At 38.4% G+C, this 19189-nt stretch overlaps 1 protein-coding gene across 7 annotated transcripts in view; it reads left to right on the top strand.

The window, feature by feature from the left end:
- Positions 1–19189, top strand: part of CTPS1 (CTP synthase 1) — a 27063-nt gene extending 7874 nt beyond the window's left edge. For 6 of the 7 annotated variants that reach the window (XM_072136961.1, XM_072136962.1, XM_072136965.1 and 3 more), the window contains 15 exons: positions 343–459; positions 1648–1731; positions 1843–1923; positions 5568–5719; positions 6032–6164; positions 6618–6706; positions 7666–7760; positions 7838–7900; positions 7995–8038; positions 8388–8484; positions 10020–10075; positions 10814–10910; positions 12357–12501; positions 13897–13987; positions 18634–19189. In XM_072136961.1, the coding sequence (XP_071993062.1) occupies positions 343–459; positions 1648–1731; positions 1843–1923; positions 5568–5719; positions 6032–6164; positions 6618–6706; positions 7666–7760; positions 7838–7900; positions 7995–8038; positions 8388–8484; positions 10020–10075; positions 10814–10910; positions 12357–12501; positions 13897–13981 (1338 nt within the window). In that variant the 3' untranslated portion in view covers positions 13982–13987; positions 18634–19189. The remainder of the gene's footprint in view (positions 1–342; positions 460–1647; positions 1732–1842; positions 1924–5567; positions 5720–6031; positions 6165–6617; positions 6707–7665; positions 7761–7837; positions 7901–7994; positions 8039–8387; positions 8485–10019; positions 10076–10813; positions 10911–12356; positions 12502–13896; positions 13988–18633) is intronic. The other variant, XM_072136959.1, reaches the window with a different exon arrangement.

Raw genomic sequence — 19189 nt, 5'->3', positions numbered from 1 at the left:
TGAGGTAACAGCCCAATAGATAGTAACATTCAGGGCTGAACAAGACTCTTAGATCAGCTATTGAGTAACAATGAATTGTTAAACAGTTGATCTGAAAGCCATGAACACTTGCTTATCTGTGACCTCTGCTGTGTCTTCCCTTTACAAAACCTTTATAATTAGTGGATCTTACTTGTTACATTTGTTTTTTTTTTATTATTGCAAAAACACCCCCCCACCCCACTCAGACGGAGTCTTTCCAGGCTTATACATGCATTTTCAGCCATTTACTATAATGTACTTAATATATGATGATACTTACAACCTGTGAATTTGACCTGTTTATATTGGTTTCCCATCCAGTTAGGAGGAACTGTGGGTGACATTGAAAGTATGCCTTTTATTGAAGCTTTTCGACAGTTCCAATTCAAAGTGCGAAGAGAGAACTTTTGTAATATTCATGTCAGTCTTGTACCTCAGGTAAGATGGAACAGCAGGTTGTGTTTAGTTTTTCTGTTGATATTTTCTTTGTGTTAAGAACCCCTTATACACTAGCAAGTGTGATGTAGAAAACTGAAAAATGCATCCTGTGCTGGCTGGAACATCTATCCCGAAAGCTTAACCTAGCATGGCACTAATGTAACTAAAGCAAGTCTAGGATACTGGTTAACTAAGGAAATTCCTGTTGAGTGGCTAGTAAATAGATGTAGTACCATACTATACGATAACTGGTAGAAAATCAGCTGGTGTATATTTCCATCCTATAATGAACTCATCTCCAATGTGTTGCTCTGATTTTCATATTAGCACTGAAATGCCAATGACCTAGATTTGGGATCACTAAACTGTATCTATTCTTATGGAGGTGTTCCTCTTAGTTTGATTTTTAAAGGAAATCTACCAAAGGATCAAGGATTGTAAACCAACCACACTGTCATACAGGTGTGTGCCACTTCCTTTGCCCTTGTTTTTAAGAAAAAAGTATTTACTGTACAAATTATGCAAATGCTCCTGAGGGACTCCAGGGTCCATTAACACCTATGGAGCCTAGAGGTTCAGTTGTATAATTTTAAAAGCCATATTTTGTAAAAAAAAAAAAAACAAAACCTAAGAAGCTAAAAGAAGAGTGGTTCCTGTCAACGGGGGCACACACCAGCTTGTAAGTGTGCTTGGTTTACAATCCTTTCTCTTGATGATAGATGTCATTTAAAGTGAATGACCACTTTGCAATAAATCTGTTGTCTCTCCATGTGTATGTTCTTGCGTTTTTGCCTTCTGTCTTTCCCTGTTCTTACCATTCTGCCCCCTATATTTCCTATTTCTCCTTCACTCTGTTCGTATGATATCTCCCACTGTGCCTCTTTCTCTAACAGTCTGTTTAACTGACAGGCACAGGAAGGGGGAGAGCAGGATGAGTCATATTCATGCTGCTGTAGGCCCCTACTTTTCATCAGTACTCAGACATGTAAACAAAGATCCATAGAATTTGCAGATAGCACTGAAGTAAATAGCAGGAATGCTGAATCACATGATGATCATTTAGGGATTATTATAAAGGCAGTAAATGTACACGGGCAACTTATCTAAAATGGTTTGTAACCCCTTTATTTTTTACATTTTATTAAATATATTTAATACATTTTTAATGTAGTTATCTAATTCTTGCAGCCAAGTGCTACTGGTGAACAGAAAACGAAGCCCACGCAGAACAGTGTACGGGAGTTACGAGGACTGGGCCTCTCTCCAGATCTTGTAAGTTCCTCTGATTTAAAACATGCTTATAATAGCAAATGTATCATTTGTGAATTCCATGTGGGCGACACCAATTCATGTCTGAATCTTTTTTTTTTTTTCTAATAACAGATTGTCTGTAGGTGCACAACGCCTTTGGACACTTCAGTAAAGGAGAAGATTTCTATGTTTTGTCATGTTGAACCTGAGCAGGTAAGATTGATCTGTGGAAAAAAGATCAATCCAGTTTCGCTATTAGAGTGTAACTGTCATTTAAAAAAAACTTTTGATATGTTGTAGGGCAGGTCATTTTAAGCCCTTTTGCATTTGGATTAGTTACCCGAATCTTGCTCCTTCCTCTTGTATTCTGCAGCCTTCCCCCTGTTGTTTGTGACTCCTTAGATCGCTGTTGTTAGGCACATTCCCTCTTCATTGAATTCATTGAAGAGCTGACTATGTAGGGAGAATGACACCCCCCCCCTCTCTCCCTGCTTTCAGCTGATTCTTCTGAACAGCTCAGTGCTCCAGCACTCATGTGCTGACAGGAGCCCTAACTAATGTAATAACAAAACAACTAGACTTGTCTATCCCTCATCTTTCCCTACATCTGTATATAAACAAATAATCCACACAGACACAAGATGCAAATGCATCACAATCCCCCCTTCACCTCACACTACACACTAGTAAATGGCAGGAGAGACTCTCCAAGTCTTCAAGCCATTCCCTCCTGTGCTGTGCTGAAGGTATAGGTAGGTACAAACATAGAGAGCGATAAATAGGAAATACATAGATAGGATATTAGATGGATATGAGAGAGAGAGATATGGTTTCATTTGTCAGCAGTGTATACTTGCGATGTGGTGACAGGAGGCATCTCCATCTTGCTGGTTGCTATGGACCAAAAAATATACTAAATGAGGACGAGAGGCAAAATACTTGGAATTATTTGTTTTTTAGGGGGTTTTTTTCTTTTTTTTTGCTCAGAATGACGGTTACACTTTAAGATCCCTAATGAATATTTGCTTTTCATTTTATTGTGTACGGCAGTATATGCTCCAATTTGCCAGTAGCAATATGTGTGTGTTTGTTTTGTTTTTGTTAGTTTTGTTTCTTTGTTCCCGTGAGAATCTGCCATGTTTATCAGTATTATAGGTTATCACTGAGATCCCTGCCACGTGAGCTTATACCATCTCTAAGACCGGGGTGGGGCACATGTTTTGAATGTAGTGTCTGCAAGGGCTTTGTAGTCAGTAAGCCAATCGTCTGACTCCCCACAATAATTAAGTGGCTTTTGGTTGAAGTTTGGGCACTCAGGCTCTAAATGGTTTGCCAACACCGGCTTAGGCTATGCTGATTATAAAAATTCTTTAGTCACTTTCCTGAATGTTTTCCGTACTTTATATAAGTTTAATTCTCATTAACTGGCCCCCTGCTAGCAGCATGTGGTGAGTCCTGGGGGGCAACTGTAGCCCTGGGTTTGTTTCCTCCACACTTATCCACACTTGGTATGGAGGAGAGGAAGAATGCATGAAGAGACAGGCTGCAGCTACCCCTCCACTGGGACTTGCCACACGCCGCTGACAGAAAGCCAGGTAATATGAATTATACTTATTTAAACTACTAAAATGATTTTAGTTCTGACAAAGGCATTTTTAAAATCAGTATAGCACAAGCTTTTGGAACCTGTCACCAGCTAAGAGTTACTCTGGATGACAGGTTCCCTTTTACATGGGGATTTACCACATCATTTATTACAATGGGCAAATCACACATCGTATTGAATGTTTTTTAAAACGAGGCAGCCTCTGGTTTTTGTATGACCCGAGGATGTCAAAGCAACAGGTCACTGCTCCCCGATGACATCACAGGGAGCGACTATTTAAGCCAATATGGCGGTGCCCATGTGAGATCGGCTTTTTAATGTGACGGGTTAACCCCTGTGACCGATGGTGTTACCGGTGGGTGTTTGCTCCAATATGCAGCAAACGCCCACCTTGTATGGAGAGGGCTCAGCCCATGAGCCCTCTCCATACCCCTGTAGCTCACATGTGACGTACTATTGCGTCACTCATCGGTAAAGGGTTTAAATCTAGCCTCTACACTGACTTGGGTTGGTGGCTATGCAGTAACCACATGGGTCTCATCTTTAAATTTCTGGATATAGAGGAATTGCCTCATGAACTGTCAGTTTAGGTGAACAGTTGAACTTTTAATGTCAGGCTTTTCCCCGGGAACAGCTCACTAAGTGTTTCACATCATAACGTTGCACAGTCTAGCAGTACTAGATAAGGCTATGTGTGCGTGTTTCTGAATTTGAGATGCTAGAAAAATGATTTTTTTTTTTCCTCATAGAATTTATCTATACAATATAAATAGAATATGTAACTTCCACAAACATGAACTAAGGGGAAATGCAAACTTAAAATCGTATACAAAGAACATACACTGAAACAACCCTGCCTTAATCCAGTTTTCCTGATCAATCTAGCAGTTCTAAAATAAGTGCAGATATTCATTCATCTCTACTCCGTATGTGAGGAGCTTCACTACTGAGCATGAGCAAAAAATTTTTTACATTCATCTCAACTATTCCATCATTTTCCGCAAAATATTCAGCACATACTGCAGTGAACTAATTGTAACAATTTATTATATATTTATGGAGTCGGTCTATTTTATCCCAACCAGAGGTCGCACTAACATTTTTCCTGAAGGGTAATAATACTCCTCGTACTATTTTTGAGTATTTTTAGCCGAGGAGGAGTATGAAAATTTCGGTAATACGTATACATAACTCATAGCCTCCTCCTGCTCTATAACATGCTTCCTGCAAATAGGACACTATACAACCTGCTCACCTCCTCCTGCTCTATAACATGCTGCCTGCAGATAGGACACTATGTGCTACCTGCTCAGCTCCTCCTGCTCTATAACATGCTGCCTGCATGCTGCCTAAATACTGTCCACCACCCATATTATGTAGAGTCCCCTGTAAAACATTCACAACATGAAGGGAGTTTCTTCATTCCAATTGCTGAGAAGTGCAATAGCGCAGTTTATGGCCGGAGTCATCACTTACCATTCCTTTCACAGCTGCGAGCGCCAGAAAAGCTGATGATTCCTAGTGGCAAATAAGTCTATGTACTATAAATACAATAGTGGTGTGGTGTGTGTATATATGTATGTATGTATATATGTGTATGTGTGTGAATAGAGATAGATATTTTTTAATTTATATATAATATACCATATAAACAGTTTTTCAATATAAAAAATGTGCTGCAGAAGGAAGGCTGTATACTGGGGGCTCGCTGGATGGTTATTTATTGCGGGACAAGGTTGAGGCAATGACCTGGCTATATACTAGAGGGCACTGGCTGGCTATATACTATGAGGCTGCTTGCTTTATACTGGTGGCATTGGCTGGCAATATACTAGGGAGCAGGAGGCAGACTATATACTTTAGGCACAAGCTGGCCGGCTATATACTGGGGGGGGGGGGGGGGGCAGGAAGCATGCTAGCTATATACTGGGGGACATTGGCTGGCAGCAATCCATTTCCAACCCTAGGCTTATATTTGATACAATAGGTTTTCCAGTTTTTTGTGGTAAACTTGGGTAAACGTGTGTGTCTTTGTGTGTGTGTGTGTGTGTGTGTGTGTGTGTGTGTGTGTGTGTGTGTGTATATATAGATATAGATATATAGATAGAGATATATATAGATAGAGATATATATATAGATAGAGATATATATATAGATATATAGATATATATTATAAATTGGACCTATTTATGGTTAATGGTTCTCATACAAACTAATCTTACATTGTGTAATAAATCTATTAATCTTCTAGGTGATTTGCGTGCATGATGTGTCTTCTATATACAGAGTTCCACTTTTGCTGGAAGAACAAGGGGTGGTGGAATATTTTCGTAAAAGATTGGATCTTCCCATTGGGCGCCAGCCTCGCAAATTACTCATGAAGTGGAAAGAAATGGCAGATAGGTAGGAGCACTGGGCTGTTAATACGGAAAGGTGTCCTATTTCCCCATTGTGATGTTGTGCCTAGGAATTTGATCAGCTGCTTCTTTGGTGTAAATCACATTTCTTATTGTTGAGACTTTTTACTTTACACCTTTTCCTCAATTTTGTCAAATGAGCTAATTTACTTCATGACAGGCGAATCATCACTCATCCACCTCCTGTCCCCAGTCTAACCTCCACCATCTTATTTGTGTTTTTTGTTTTTCATATATATATATATTTTTTTTTTTTGTAAATAACCCACATCCCTCTATCTTATTTATATTGATGCAGGTATGACCGTCTGCTGGAGTCCTGCAGCATTGCTTTGGTGGGAAAGTACACAAAATTTTCAGATTCTTACGCATCTGTGATCAAAGCCCTTGAACATTCTGCCCTAGCTATAAACCACCGCCTGGAGATCAAGGTAAACGCTTATCTTTGTAGAGTACAATTCTGTATTTGACTTGTTTAGCACAAAGCATAACATAATATGTGATTTTGGCAAATGTCTTTGTGATCTGAATAGGCAGTTGTAGAACATTGGGCAAGTGTACAGAACATTATGTAACCTGTCACCATGTTTTACGCCACTAAACAACCAGCACCCTCTGGTAGGGTATGAAATATACATTCTAGAATTCCCTCTAGCTACGTTAATTAACCTCTAAAGTCCTCTGCAAATGAGCAGAAACATTTGCAAATGACCTTTTTTGCCTGAAGTGGATGCATCGCTTCAGGCACCGTTATCTTTGGTGCTATAGTACCTAGAACGTTCTTTTGATATCATTTTGCATGATTGTGGTGTAAAGCTTGCTAGTGTACATAGACTTTTACTGTCTAGTCTTTGCGCTTATTCCTGCTGTAATGTTTTTTGCAGTATATAGACTCAGCTGATTTGGAGCCTAGTACGCTGCAGCAGGATCCTGTGCGGTATCATGAGGCCTGGCAGAAACTCTGCAGCTCAGAGTAAGGAAAATGTAGACATTGGTTCTGGCTATTGCAAGAAATTGACAATTACGGTTTTAACTGTCCTCGCTTTGCTTGAGCTTTTATTTCTATATCCGTCTGGGAACTGTGAGATGTAGCTTATGATGATGTACTTGTCCTATAGAACATCAATTTAGAAGTGTTCAAACCAGTGTGACTCTTCTCCATTTTTCATGGAACAATGCAGAAAAAGACAATCGCGGCACTCACCCGTTGGAAGTTTCTTTATTTCGATTTCAAAGTAAAATCAGTCCGACATGGTTCAGCCAAAGTGGGGCAGAGGTGGGAGCAGAGGGTCAAGCAAGGCGACAGCCGTTTCGTGCCGTCCGGCGCTTTCTCTAGCCTAACTCTCTTCTCCATTTTTGTTGCTCCTCTGTGTAACAGAGTCTCCTTGAATGTAGAAGGAACTGTTCAGACCTTAACTCCTTCCCGACAAAGTAATAGTACTGCACAGGCCGAGGTAACTTTCAACCTGTGCATTAGTATTACTTCCAGCTTCTGGCACTGACTCACAAGCCGATCTGGTGTCAGCTGTACTTTATGTATGTCAGCTGATCTCCCGCTAATCTTGACATGCCGCGATCAACTAAAAAAGAGACTTATAAAAGCAAAAATATATATGCAAAAATCACAAATCTTTTTGTACATGCAGTGAGAGTATGGAATCTACGGTGACAAACATGCAGTTATTTGCAGTTACTTTAAAGTTGATATAGAATTTAAAAAAAAAAATCTTATACAAAAAATACTTGAAGGACAAATTCTAGTAGAGAGCAGTTTGTCCATTATTGCTTTGGATTTCAACCATTGCAATGCAGGTGGAAGCAGCAGAGAATTTCGGCCTTAAAACTAGTCATGCAACCAGTGTTCTAGCAGTGGACAGTTCTGCTCCATATTCTCCTTGTTTGTACATACCTTGACTCTCTTCTTCTTTTTAGTGGTGTTTTGGTTCCTGGAGGATTTGGTGTACGAGGGACAGAAGGGAAAATCCAGGCTATATCCTGGGCACGCAAGCAGAAGAAACCATTTTTGGGTGAGCGATATTCTATAAATACCTTCACGTAGACACAGTAATTATCGTTGGTGTTATGGTACAATCATATCTTACAGGAGTGTGTCTGGGGATGCAGTTAGCGGTTGTTGAATTTGCCAGAGAAGTACTTGGCTGGAAAGGTATGTTTAATTCTTTATCTTGTGGAGTGAAGGTGCGTTATAAGACCTTATAGTCCATTTCATCCAGTAATATTGCATGCATTTTCTTAAACAGATGCCAATTCTACAGAGTTTAATTCCCAAACAAGCCATCCAGTAGTAAGTACAAGGCCCTTCAATTATTTATATATTATTTGTTTTTATCTATTGTAGATCATAGATTCTGTGCTGCATTATGTTAATATATTTGTACAGATCATTTACTTATACAGAGCTCCAAATCTACTGCTTAATCTTGTAAGGAAATATAACATTCTTACGGCCTGCAGGTTAAGCCATTAGGTTCAGAAGTTTGCAATATGATCATAGGCAAGCTGCTTCTGTTTATTTGATTTTGACACCGAATCAACATAAAACCTATGTTCTGTGTAAATTTCTGATGCAAAATATGCTTTTGTTCTCAATCCGTTTTTATCTGTTGTAATGAACTTGGAATCCACCTTTGCAGGTGATTGACATGCCCGAACACAACCCAGGACAGATGGGAGGAACCATGAGACTGGGAAAGAGGAGAACGATCTTCCACTCTCAGAATTCTATCCTGCGTATGTGTATTGGTGCTCATTTGGTTCATACCTGATTCATACTCTGAGGGGAATTTATTCAGATTGGGTGCATTGAGCACCAGTCTTGCATTCCACCCGCCGCTGCAGGACTCGCAATAGGCTCCACAACCTAGATTGCTATGCCAGGTCCTTCCTGATGTAAATTTATGCTATAACTTGCACCAGGATTCTGGCAGCAGCTATAGTAAATATAACCAAAAAATTTTTTTTTTCAGTAGTTCAATCCAATAGGTGAAACCTCATATATTATTATATAGTCATTACAAACTGAGTGAACATTTTAAGTGTTTATTTATGTTAATTCATTTTCCTTGGTTGTAAGCTATAATTAGAATAATTAACCCAAAACACATGCAAAGGCTTCCTAAGCATTTTAAAAGGTCCCTTCTTAGCAGCCAAACACATGGTAAACGGTCAAAAATAGTATGCATTTTAAAAACGCATGGTTTAAAACTGGCCAAAAACACCACGTGTGGCATCACCCCAAGTCTGGTTCAGTAGGCGACACAATGATGGAGAAGGCTGCTGTTTTGACAGATGTCCAGGAGGCAGTTGTTTATTTACTCCACAGGGAGGGTAAGCCACAAAAGATCATAACGTCAGAAAAAAAGCTGAACTGCTGCTCAGTGGTCCAAGTTGTTTTCAGATGAAAGTAAATGTTGATTTCATTTGGAAATCAAGGTACCAGAGTCTGAAGGAAGAGTGAAGAGGCACAATCCAAGTTGCTTGTGGTCTAATGTGAATCAGTGTTTACACTGTGTTTTATCAAGATCAAAGTCAGCACAGCCGTCTACCAAGAAATTTTAGAGCACTTCATGCTTCCCTCAGCCGACAAGCTTTTCATAGATGACATTTTTGTTTTCCAGCAGGACTTGGCACCTGTCTACACTGCTTAAAGTACCAATACCTGGTTTTATAACCACAGTATCATTGTGCTTGATTGGCCAGCAAACCTTCATGACCATATCTCCATCTTTAGGGAATTGTCAAGAGGAAGCTGAGAGGCACCAGACACAACAATGCAGGCAAGCTGAAGGCTGTTATCACACAACCTGGGCTTCTATAACACCAGTACCATCAGCTGATCACCTCTATGCCACACTGCATAGATGAAGTCATACATGCGACCAAGTATTGAGTGCATTTACTGTTTCATTAGCATTAACATTTCTGTGTTCAAAATAGTTTATACAGTTTGTAATCTTATCTTCTGAAATAATGACTTTTGTGTTTTTCTTTGGCTGTAAGCCATAATCAACTTCAACATAAATACTTGAAGAAGTTTACTTGGTTTGTAATGGTTTTACACAATATATGAGTTCCTCTTTTTGAAGTACCGAAGAAAAAAATTGTTCTGCTGATATTCTAATTTTTTGAGTAGCGCTTGTATTTCCATTGAACCATGAAAAGCATATTAGGAATTAAATATTACTAATGATAAGCTAAAGATATCTGTCATTAATGTATAATGGTCTATTTCAGTAATGTTTAACTGTATCTTTTCTTCATTGCAGGGAAACTGTATGGTAATCAGGAGTTTGTAGAAGAAAGACATCGGCACAGATATGAGGTACTAGATTTAGCATTCATTCACCTAACATACAGCATATGGCCTCTATCTAGGAACAGTATAAGGACCTCTTGTTGCACCATCATTATATTACTCTAATAATTCATTACTGTCAGCTATTAAAGCAGTATTTTGAGGGGTCTGCCACTTTACCTCACGGTTTTTGTAATGTGTGGGAGGCGGAATACTAGGTAATATACCAATATACATCTATTAATGGTTCCACACTGCTTTCTTTATATGTAAAGTGAAGCTTCCTGTCTTACCTCAGTAGCCAGACATTCCTGTCCATAAATTGGCTGCAGATGGAAGGTCATGTGATCTCTAACTGTGCATGAAGAATCGCCAGTTAGAGATCACATGACCCTCCTTTTGCAGTCATTTTACGGACAAGAATGTCTGGCCAATGAGGTAAAAGACTGGAGACTTTTCTTTACATACAAGAAAGCAGTGCAGAACTATAAATAGATTTATATTACAAATACATTACAAAAACATGAGGTAAAGTGGCCAACCCTTTTAAATACAAGCAAAGAGACTCCTCACAAGCACCTTACACTTTTTAAACTCAAGGGCTGGGGTTTTACTTGTAGTTGTTATTTTCCCATGTTTTTATTTTCTTCAATTTATCAGATACACTTCTCAATGTATTAAAATTATGTGAAATTAGTCATTTTTGTATTTGCTTTGTGACTGTCACATCAAAGCAAATCTTTAGTTTTATATTTCTTTTAATAGGTCAATCCAGAGCTCAGACATCAGCTAGAGGCTCGAGGACTGACCTTTGTTGGTCAGGATACAGAAGGGGAAAGAATGGAGGTTGTGGAGTTAGAAGGTGAATACATACTATATTTTTGGCTATCTAAGTGCTTGTCATTTTGTCATGTTTATGATTTATTACTATTTTTAATATATGACCTGGTGCTACACTGTGCACCAGGTCATTACATAGACTTCTTTTTTTTCTCCTCTCAACCAAGCCTTTTAACCTGTGTGTTTGATTCTGGGGAGAAAAGATGCCTTCACATAATACATAATTTATATAACATACATAAAAAGTGTGTTGCCACAGGGGTCAGTATTGGGGCCGGCAAATGTATTGAAAAGAAAGTCCAATACAGCTCACCCCTAGAGATGCTTGTAGCTGTGGGTCTATGGATCACATTTCACAATTTGTCCTGACACCAACAGAACAAACACGGGAGAGAAATTGAAGGAGTTCAGGCACTGGACTAAAAAAAATCTTTAATGTTTTATTGGGTTACATTAAAAGTGACAGGCATACAAGCTGTTTTGGGCAGGAAAAAAAAACCTTAGTCATTGCATGCTAGTATGTATGTAGTCACTCTAGCATGCTATGAGTAAGGGTTTTATTCCGCCTAAAACGCGTCAGCTTACAGGCATGTATATGTAGTCACTCTTTTTAATGTAACCCAACAAAACATTGAAGATTTTCTTTAGTCCAGTGCCTGAACTCCTTCAATTTTTTTTCCAATATTGTTGACTTTTCTTTTTAATATTTTTATTAATGACCTCATATAGGGTTTACACAGTAGCGTTTCAATATTTACAAATGGTTTGCAGATATTAAGCTCGGTAAAGTAATTAATACAGAGGAGGATAGTATAATATAACGGAAGGTTTGTGGAAACGGGAGGGCTGACAAATGGCTAATGGGTTTATTGTAGATATGGTAAATCTTCATTAATGCACTTCATGGAAATGAAGAAATATAATTATGTTTTAAATGTTAAATATCTTGGTAAAACTGAAGGAGAAAAAGGCTTCTAAAGCCAATAAAATTATGGGATGTAACGAGAGAGGAATAGATTCTCATGATAAGGACATAGTTTTGGTTAGGACACACATGGAGTATTGTGTACAGTTTTGGGCACCAGAGTATAAAGAGGACATAGTAGAACTGGTATATGTGCAGAGGAAAGCAACAAAGATTATTTGGGGAATGGGGGGGGGGGACTAGAATACAAAGATACATTTTTTAAACTTGGGGTTATTCAGTTTAGAAAAAAAGACAACTAAAAGTAATCCAAAGAAATATAAATGTTATTGCACAGGATCTTCTGGATGTTACTGAAGGCCTTTTGGGAATCTTGCAGTTTAGGCTGCTAGAAAAGCACTCTATACTACTTACCAGTTACATTTTATGTATGTTTGTATAATAAAATCTTGACTTTACCATTGTGTAGTGTAGGTGTTTAATATAATTCTGATTTATTTAATATAGTTTTTAAATGTATTGTATTTATCTTTTGTATTGTAGATCATCCATATTTTGTTGGAGTTCAGTATCACCCAGAGTTCACATCACGACCTATAAAACCTTCTCCTCCATACTTTGGTCTTCTGCTGGCTTCTGCAGGAAGATTACCTCAGTATATTGATAGAGGATGCCGGCTATCCCCTAGGTGAGATTCACAAATATTTTCACAGGAGGCACATACTGGTATCTGCTGTGATGCATTTTTACATTTTGTATCATTGTTAATGGTTTCCTATAACCCACTGCAAAATTACTTGCTGCATGTTTCCTCCGCAGTTTATGCTTGCTTCAGCCCTATAAACTGCAAAGATGAATATTTATGGCTTGCTTTATGGCTTGACAGATTGAGGAGTACACAGCTAAGGCCATGTTTACACAATGCACTTAAATTGCAATCGGAAGCTACTCTGTCCTGATCACGTATACATTTAAACCAAAACACATCTATTTGGTAAGTAGCAACACATGTTTCGCCTTGTTTACTGGGAAAATGTGTTGCTACTTTCCAAGAAATAACTCCCAAACCGCTTTTTATGCAGGCTAATAGATTTACTGTGGGCAGATTCTCCCTCCTGAGCTGTGAATATATGCAAATAATGGAGAGCTTTGAGAAAATTATTGTTGATGTAATATATAGACACCTATATACTGTGTCACCTACAGTATATAAACAGATGGAGCGGGCTGCACAGGAGGGGACAGTAGTGATAATGGGAGAATTTAACTTTCCAAATATAAATTGGGGTCAGGGCTCGTCTTCATCTGTGAAGAGGAGACATTTTATCAACTTTCTGCAGGATAATTTTATGGTGCAGCTTGTAGAAGATCCCACAAAAGGTGATGCATTGTTGGATCTGGTGATTTCTAACAATGCGGAAATTGTACAAAAGGGCAATAAATGATAAAAAGGGGCATTCAAAAAATATAAATCTGACGGGTCACCTGAGGCTTTCAATAATTACAAAACACTTACCAAAATCTGTGAGGAACTAAAAGCAGCCAAAGTAGAAAGGCAAGTGGCCAAAGATCACAAAACAAATTCCAAGTACATTAATGCAATCAAAGTGAAAAATGGTAACACAAAAACTGAAAATGACCTGGTTATTAAAGAACATCTACCACCAGAAAGGAGGATTGTAAACAGGGCACACTGCCCCTCTGGTGTGATCTGCTCTTCGTTGAGCTTCTTGTGCCCTGGTTTTTGAGAAAAAAAAAAGATTTTTAAAATCATGCAAATTATTCCTCAGCTTCATTTGGATAATTGTAAAAACCCTTTTTTTGTTAAAAAAAAAAACCTTGGCATAAGAAGCTAAAAGAGCAGATTATTAGTGTGGTGCACACACCATTATGGCGGTGTGCTGGTTTACAATCCATCTCCTGGTGGTTAAAAAAAAAATTCAAAAGTTATCTTCAACAAACCCTTCAGATATTTCCTTATGATGTAGCAATAAGCTTTATTAAGTAATATCTCTCGTAATGTCAGCATCAGAACATATATACTGGGAACTCTGTATTAATCTGATTAATATTTGCCTTTCAGAGATACATACAGTGACAGAAGTGGGAGCAGTTCCCCGGACACAGAAATTGCAGAACTCAAATTATCAATGATAAATCATGACTGATGCAAGGTAATGACAACTTAGATTATATATTTGACTGTCTGCTGCTTAGGTAAAACCATTAAGCAGACACAAAGGAAAGAAGGAGCAGTCTCAAGAACCTTCTTCTAGATTATTGTTGTTTTGTTTTCATTTGGTCCATCAGGCTGTGTTCACATCTGTTATTATGAAGCAAAGCCACAACACAGATTTATGGGGTTGGCCACTTTACCACCTCAGCCAGAGATTACTGTCCATAAAGTGGCCACAGATGGAGGGTCCTGGCAGGGAGATTCCTCATGGACAGAAAAGATCTCATGACCCTAATTCTGCGCCATTTTATGATTAGGAATATCTGGCTGATGAGGTTTTACTTTACATATCAAGAAAGCAGAGCAGAACTATTAATATATGTATATTGGTAAATTGCCTAATATCCTGGCCCCCACATTTACATATACAAAAACCCTTTTTAAATGGGTTCTTTAGTGACCTTTAAGTTAACCTCTATCCATAGTGATGGGACCGCCAACCTTTAGTCCAATCAATTTTTTTTTTCAATTTTAACAAAATGTCTAGTTTTAGTAATCAGACACAAATAGCTGCACAACTCCCTTTTCATTGTAGTATCCGTTGAATCTTAAAAACTGCTCATAGTCGCAGGGGGCCACATTTTACCTTCAAAGTCTTTTCCATCAGCTGTGCATGAGCGGACCTCACTTGACATGTGGGCTGCAAAAAAGGGAGTGTGGTTCTTAGGCTTGTGACCTAAGAATGCATTCTATACAGTTCCCAGGTACTTTAAAAACATACCGCCTTATAATTGTGGCCATTCCAAAACAATGTGCCTGTGCATAGTTCTGGCATGTAGAAGTGTAGACACCGAGCCAGGTTTAACATTTAACATCATGACACATTAAAGGATCGGTTCACATATATCATTTGCCAATAGATTTTTATCTCTAGTTATTAGAAACATACTTTTAATGTCATAGGTAGCAAAGATAAGAATCTCCTCCTCTTTCACATCACATCAAGCCTAGGTTTCTGTGAGCTCCAGTACCAGATCTATAGACGGCTGAATAAGTATGCAGAAATTGCATTTCTATCCACAGCTTATATTTCCAATTTTGTTTTAAGATACCTGTATCTCCAGTTCTGTAGCACACCCCACCACAACCATTTTGCAGTCTGTAAGATGAGCACTGTTATCTTTCATACGCCTTATTATTTTAATATGGCATCCATCTAGGTACTATAGAACCAAAGATGGGAGGTGTTCGAAATGACACCGCCTGCGGCCTTGAAACTTGACTCCTCTTGCACAAAATGTATTTATTACAGCTGCAAATAAAGTGCATTAGACAAAATGACACTTATAGTGCTGAAGAAGCGTATGCTATGTTAGCCTGACACAGAATCGGCGAGCGAGGGAGGCTCAGAATTTGTTCTGTCCTCTTCCTCATCTGATGGTGAAGAACCTCCTTGCAGGGTTAGGAGGTCCACAAATCCAGTTTTACCTTCACCTGAAAGTAACTTGTTTCCTACAGCCTCCAACGTCCCCAAGTACTTGACTTTAACGCTGCTACAGGAGCCCAAGTGTTATCTGAAATTAGCCATTTCAATTTTTTTTTTTTTTTTTATCAAACAAAAACTCCTGTAAGGGACCTGTCACATCATACCCCTTGTATGGCTCAACAATGACCAGGGCTCGCTTTGAGGCCATCCGAAAAATGTCTCCATTTTGCTGACAATTCCCAGTGCCCCCAACCCCCCCCCCCCCCCCCCTCCCAAAATGACCCCAGTTTTGACAGACTTTATAAGATTTGGCTCCTGATTAAATTTTTAAGCCAAAAATTCTTCTCTTCCTTATTCACCCCAAAAAGAGAGATTGTGGTGGATGAGTTCCTGGTGCATTTCAATGGGAGAGTAAAGTTGCCAGATATGGCAAAATGATTTACAAAATGCTTCAAAAATGACTAACACAAAGATAAAACATATCCGTGTAACACATGTCCCTCCCACCATTGTCTTTGTATAAAAAACTTTTTCCGTATTTACCACACATCCCCTGGATTTATATATATATTTATAATTTTTTTTTTTTATTAAAAAACTCCTCATCTCCTCCACCTCAATAACTCCCATGATACCCCTAGATGAATTTAGTGTGGTCTTTTATAAAACGGAGGTACTTCTGGCTATAAGGGCCAATGTAAATCAAACTGGGATCTGCAAAACATATGGAAAGTCTTAAAAGCTTGTCCTATTACTTTCAGGCCTTGCCATATGTCCAGTAAACCTATTCATGTCATTTTGGGGGTATTTCTGAACTGAGAAATATGTCCTATAAATGAAAATTTTTTGAAAAATGTCCAAAAAATTTTCCATGCTACATAAAAAAAGTTAAAAAAAAAAAAAAAAAAAGCCATAACCATGTATAAATACTTTCCGGGTTGTAGTTTCAAAGATGGTGTCATTTCTGGGGGATTTGGGCTCCACTGGGCTTTTTGATTCACCACCCCCAAGTAATGTTCAATCATTCAAATATTGGTCTTTGAACGCCTTAAGGTTGCTGCTTCACTTCCAATGGACATATTTATGCCACTTTGGGGGTATTTCTGAACTCAGGAGAAACAACACTATAAAAATTAAGCCCATTTGCTTCACTTTCATGCTTTGCATCTGAGAAATCTGTCCCATAAATGATGAATTTGTGAAAAATTTCCCAATTTTATTTTTCACACTACATTTCAACAAAAAAAATGGTTAAAAGAACCAAAGCCTTTAAAGGCTGATCATAACCATAAATAAATTCTTTCAGGGGTGAAGTTTTTAAAAATGGTGTAACTTCTGGAAGTTTTCACCCTTCCGGAAACCTCAGGAACTTTTGAAATGTGTGCTGGGACCTGAAAAATAATTTCACCTAATCTGCTCTCCAAAAGCTCAATGGCGCTCCTTTTATTCTTTACCCTGTTGTGGGCTTATAAAGTGGTTGACATCCACATGGGGATTATTGCCATAGTAAGAAGAAACTGCAACAAACAAAATCCGAGAGGTTTTTACCTTTTATCCTGCATGAACATATGTATTTGAGGGCTAAATAATAACTTTGTCAAAATATGAAAATACCAAATGGAACCTCCATCTTGTTTTAACTTATATGAGACACTTAAAGGGTTAACAAACTTATCAAAGGCTTTTCTGAACAGTTTGAGGGGTGCAGTTTTAAAAATGGGATGATTTTTGGGGAGTTCCACAATATATAAATTGTACAACCCTTTTCAATATGAAATGGCCTCTAAAATAATTGAATCTTACATGTTCTTGAAAATTAGAAAAATTGCTGTTCAATTAGAAAGTCACCCAATGTCCAAATAAAATATTATAACATTGAAAGAAACAATGCCAACATAAATAACATTTAGAAATCAAGAAATTGCTATTTTTTTCACTTTTTAATAAATAAATGCAAAACATGTCAACCGAAATATACCACTAACGTGAGGTACAACATGTGACAAAAAAAAAAAAATCTCAAAATCACCTGGGAATGTTAAACCATAAATTTATAACTGCAAATAGTGAGACGTAACAAATGTAAAGATTGTGCTTGGTTCCTTAAGCTATAAAATGGCTTCGACACCAAGGGGTTAAAATTGTAAAGGCCCTTTTTCTCCCAGATCACCTTTCCACTATATCCAAATGTAGTGTTTCTGTATCTGAAAAGTATGCCGTGCCAGCTAATGTGTGGGCTGGGCGCCCACTTTGGTCAGTGGGGAGATGTCACCTGGATAGGGTTTCGCTAGGGATATAGGTGTCAGTGGAAAGGTCCTGTAAGTTTCTATATTTCTCAATGGATTATACACAGAATCCTGGAACCAGTGAGCCAACTGAGTAATGCTAGTCGCCAGATGGTAATGGAAAATGTTAGGGAGTTCTATTTGACCTGTCATTTTATGTTTGTACAGGGTAGATTTGTTCAAATGGGTTGTTAGTCCAAACATATTTAGTGAGGGCTGATTGCATGGAGGTGGAAAAAAAAAAAAAAAAGTTTAGGATCCGGGATTGGGGGGGAGGGGTGAGAGTGTTGAATAAGTATTGCAGTTTAGGCAAACTTGTTTGGACCTTTCTAATACATGACCACCCAGTATCCATTCTGCCCAATGCTGACATAATAAAGTAGGGAAGACAGAGTACATACCAGCCTCCCAATGGCAGCATGCTTATTACCTTCCATTTCCTGGAGTCGAGGATACAGAAATCTGATGCAAGGACTCCGTCTGTTGGCCTGAAAGCAGCATCGGCACTGAAACTGTTCTTAAAGGACATCTGCCACCAGGATGAAGGATTAAAAGCCAAGCAGCATATGCTGGTGTGTGCTCCCTCTGGCAGGATTCGCTTTTCTTTAAGCTTCCTGTGACCTTGTTTTTAAGGAAAAAGGCTTTAAAAATTATGCAAATCAGACCCAAGATGGCGGTGCAATATGCAGCAAACACCCACCTATCTTACAAATAACCCTTTTGGTAGTAACATTCTTTCTCAAGGGTCTTGGTTGGAAACCTAAGGGACACATATAATGAGTTGATGGCTAAATATGGACCTTGTGTTTGTCCTAGAGACTATTCACATTTTTGTGTTTATGCTGGGAACGCTAATTCTTCTTCTCTTCTCAGCAGGTGATATTGCTTGTCCATTTGGTGTCGAGGAAAAGTGGTCAAATCTTTTTTCGACTTCGTATACATCATCATATTGGATCATTTGTTTTTGTTTTCTGCACAGGATCCTTGTGTGCTCACAGCCTCTGTGTTTTCCAGTATTGCTCATAGTCCTTTACCTTGTCATGATGCTACAGTGTGTCCAATAATGCAGCATCCAGTTCCTAAAAGGAAAAAAAACTTTTTCTGGCAGCACATTGAAGCAATAATGAATTTTCTTTTTTTTAACGACAACCATGGCCACCTTTACCACTGAAACCTGGAGCATTAGACTGGTCATGTGCTATACAGCATTATGCTGACATGAATTTTATTTACAATTTATGTCGGCATCATCATCTTCTGAGATTAAGGTTACAGCCTTGCCTCTTCAGACTTCTACAAGATGCTAGTTTAAATTGGGAAGTTATCAAGTGGATTGTGTATATACCTGTCAAGCCTAGTAGAACTGCCATCTGTATTCCATTTTGGTTGCACTGTAATTTGTCAATAATAAAGCTACTTTCTAAAGGGT

The sequence above is a fragment of the Engystomops pustulosus genome, chromosome 2, assembly GCF_040894005.1.
Source record: "Engystomops pustulosus chromosome 2, aEngPut4.maternal, whole genome shotgun sequence".
NCBI classification, from domain to species: domain Eukaryota; kingdom Metazoa; phylum Chordata; class Amphibia; order Anura; family Leptodactylidae; genus Engystomops; species Engystomops pustulosus.
Note: the sequence above shows the minus strand (reverse complement) of the source record. Positions and strands in the feature narration are given on the sequence as shown.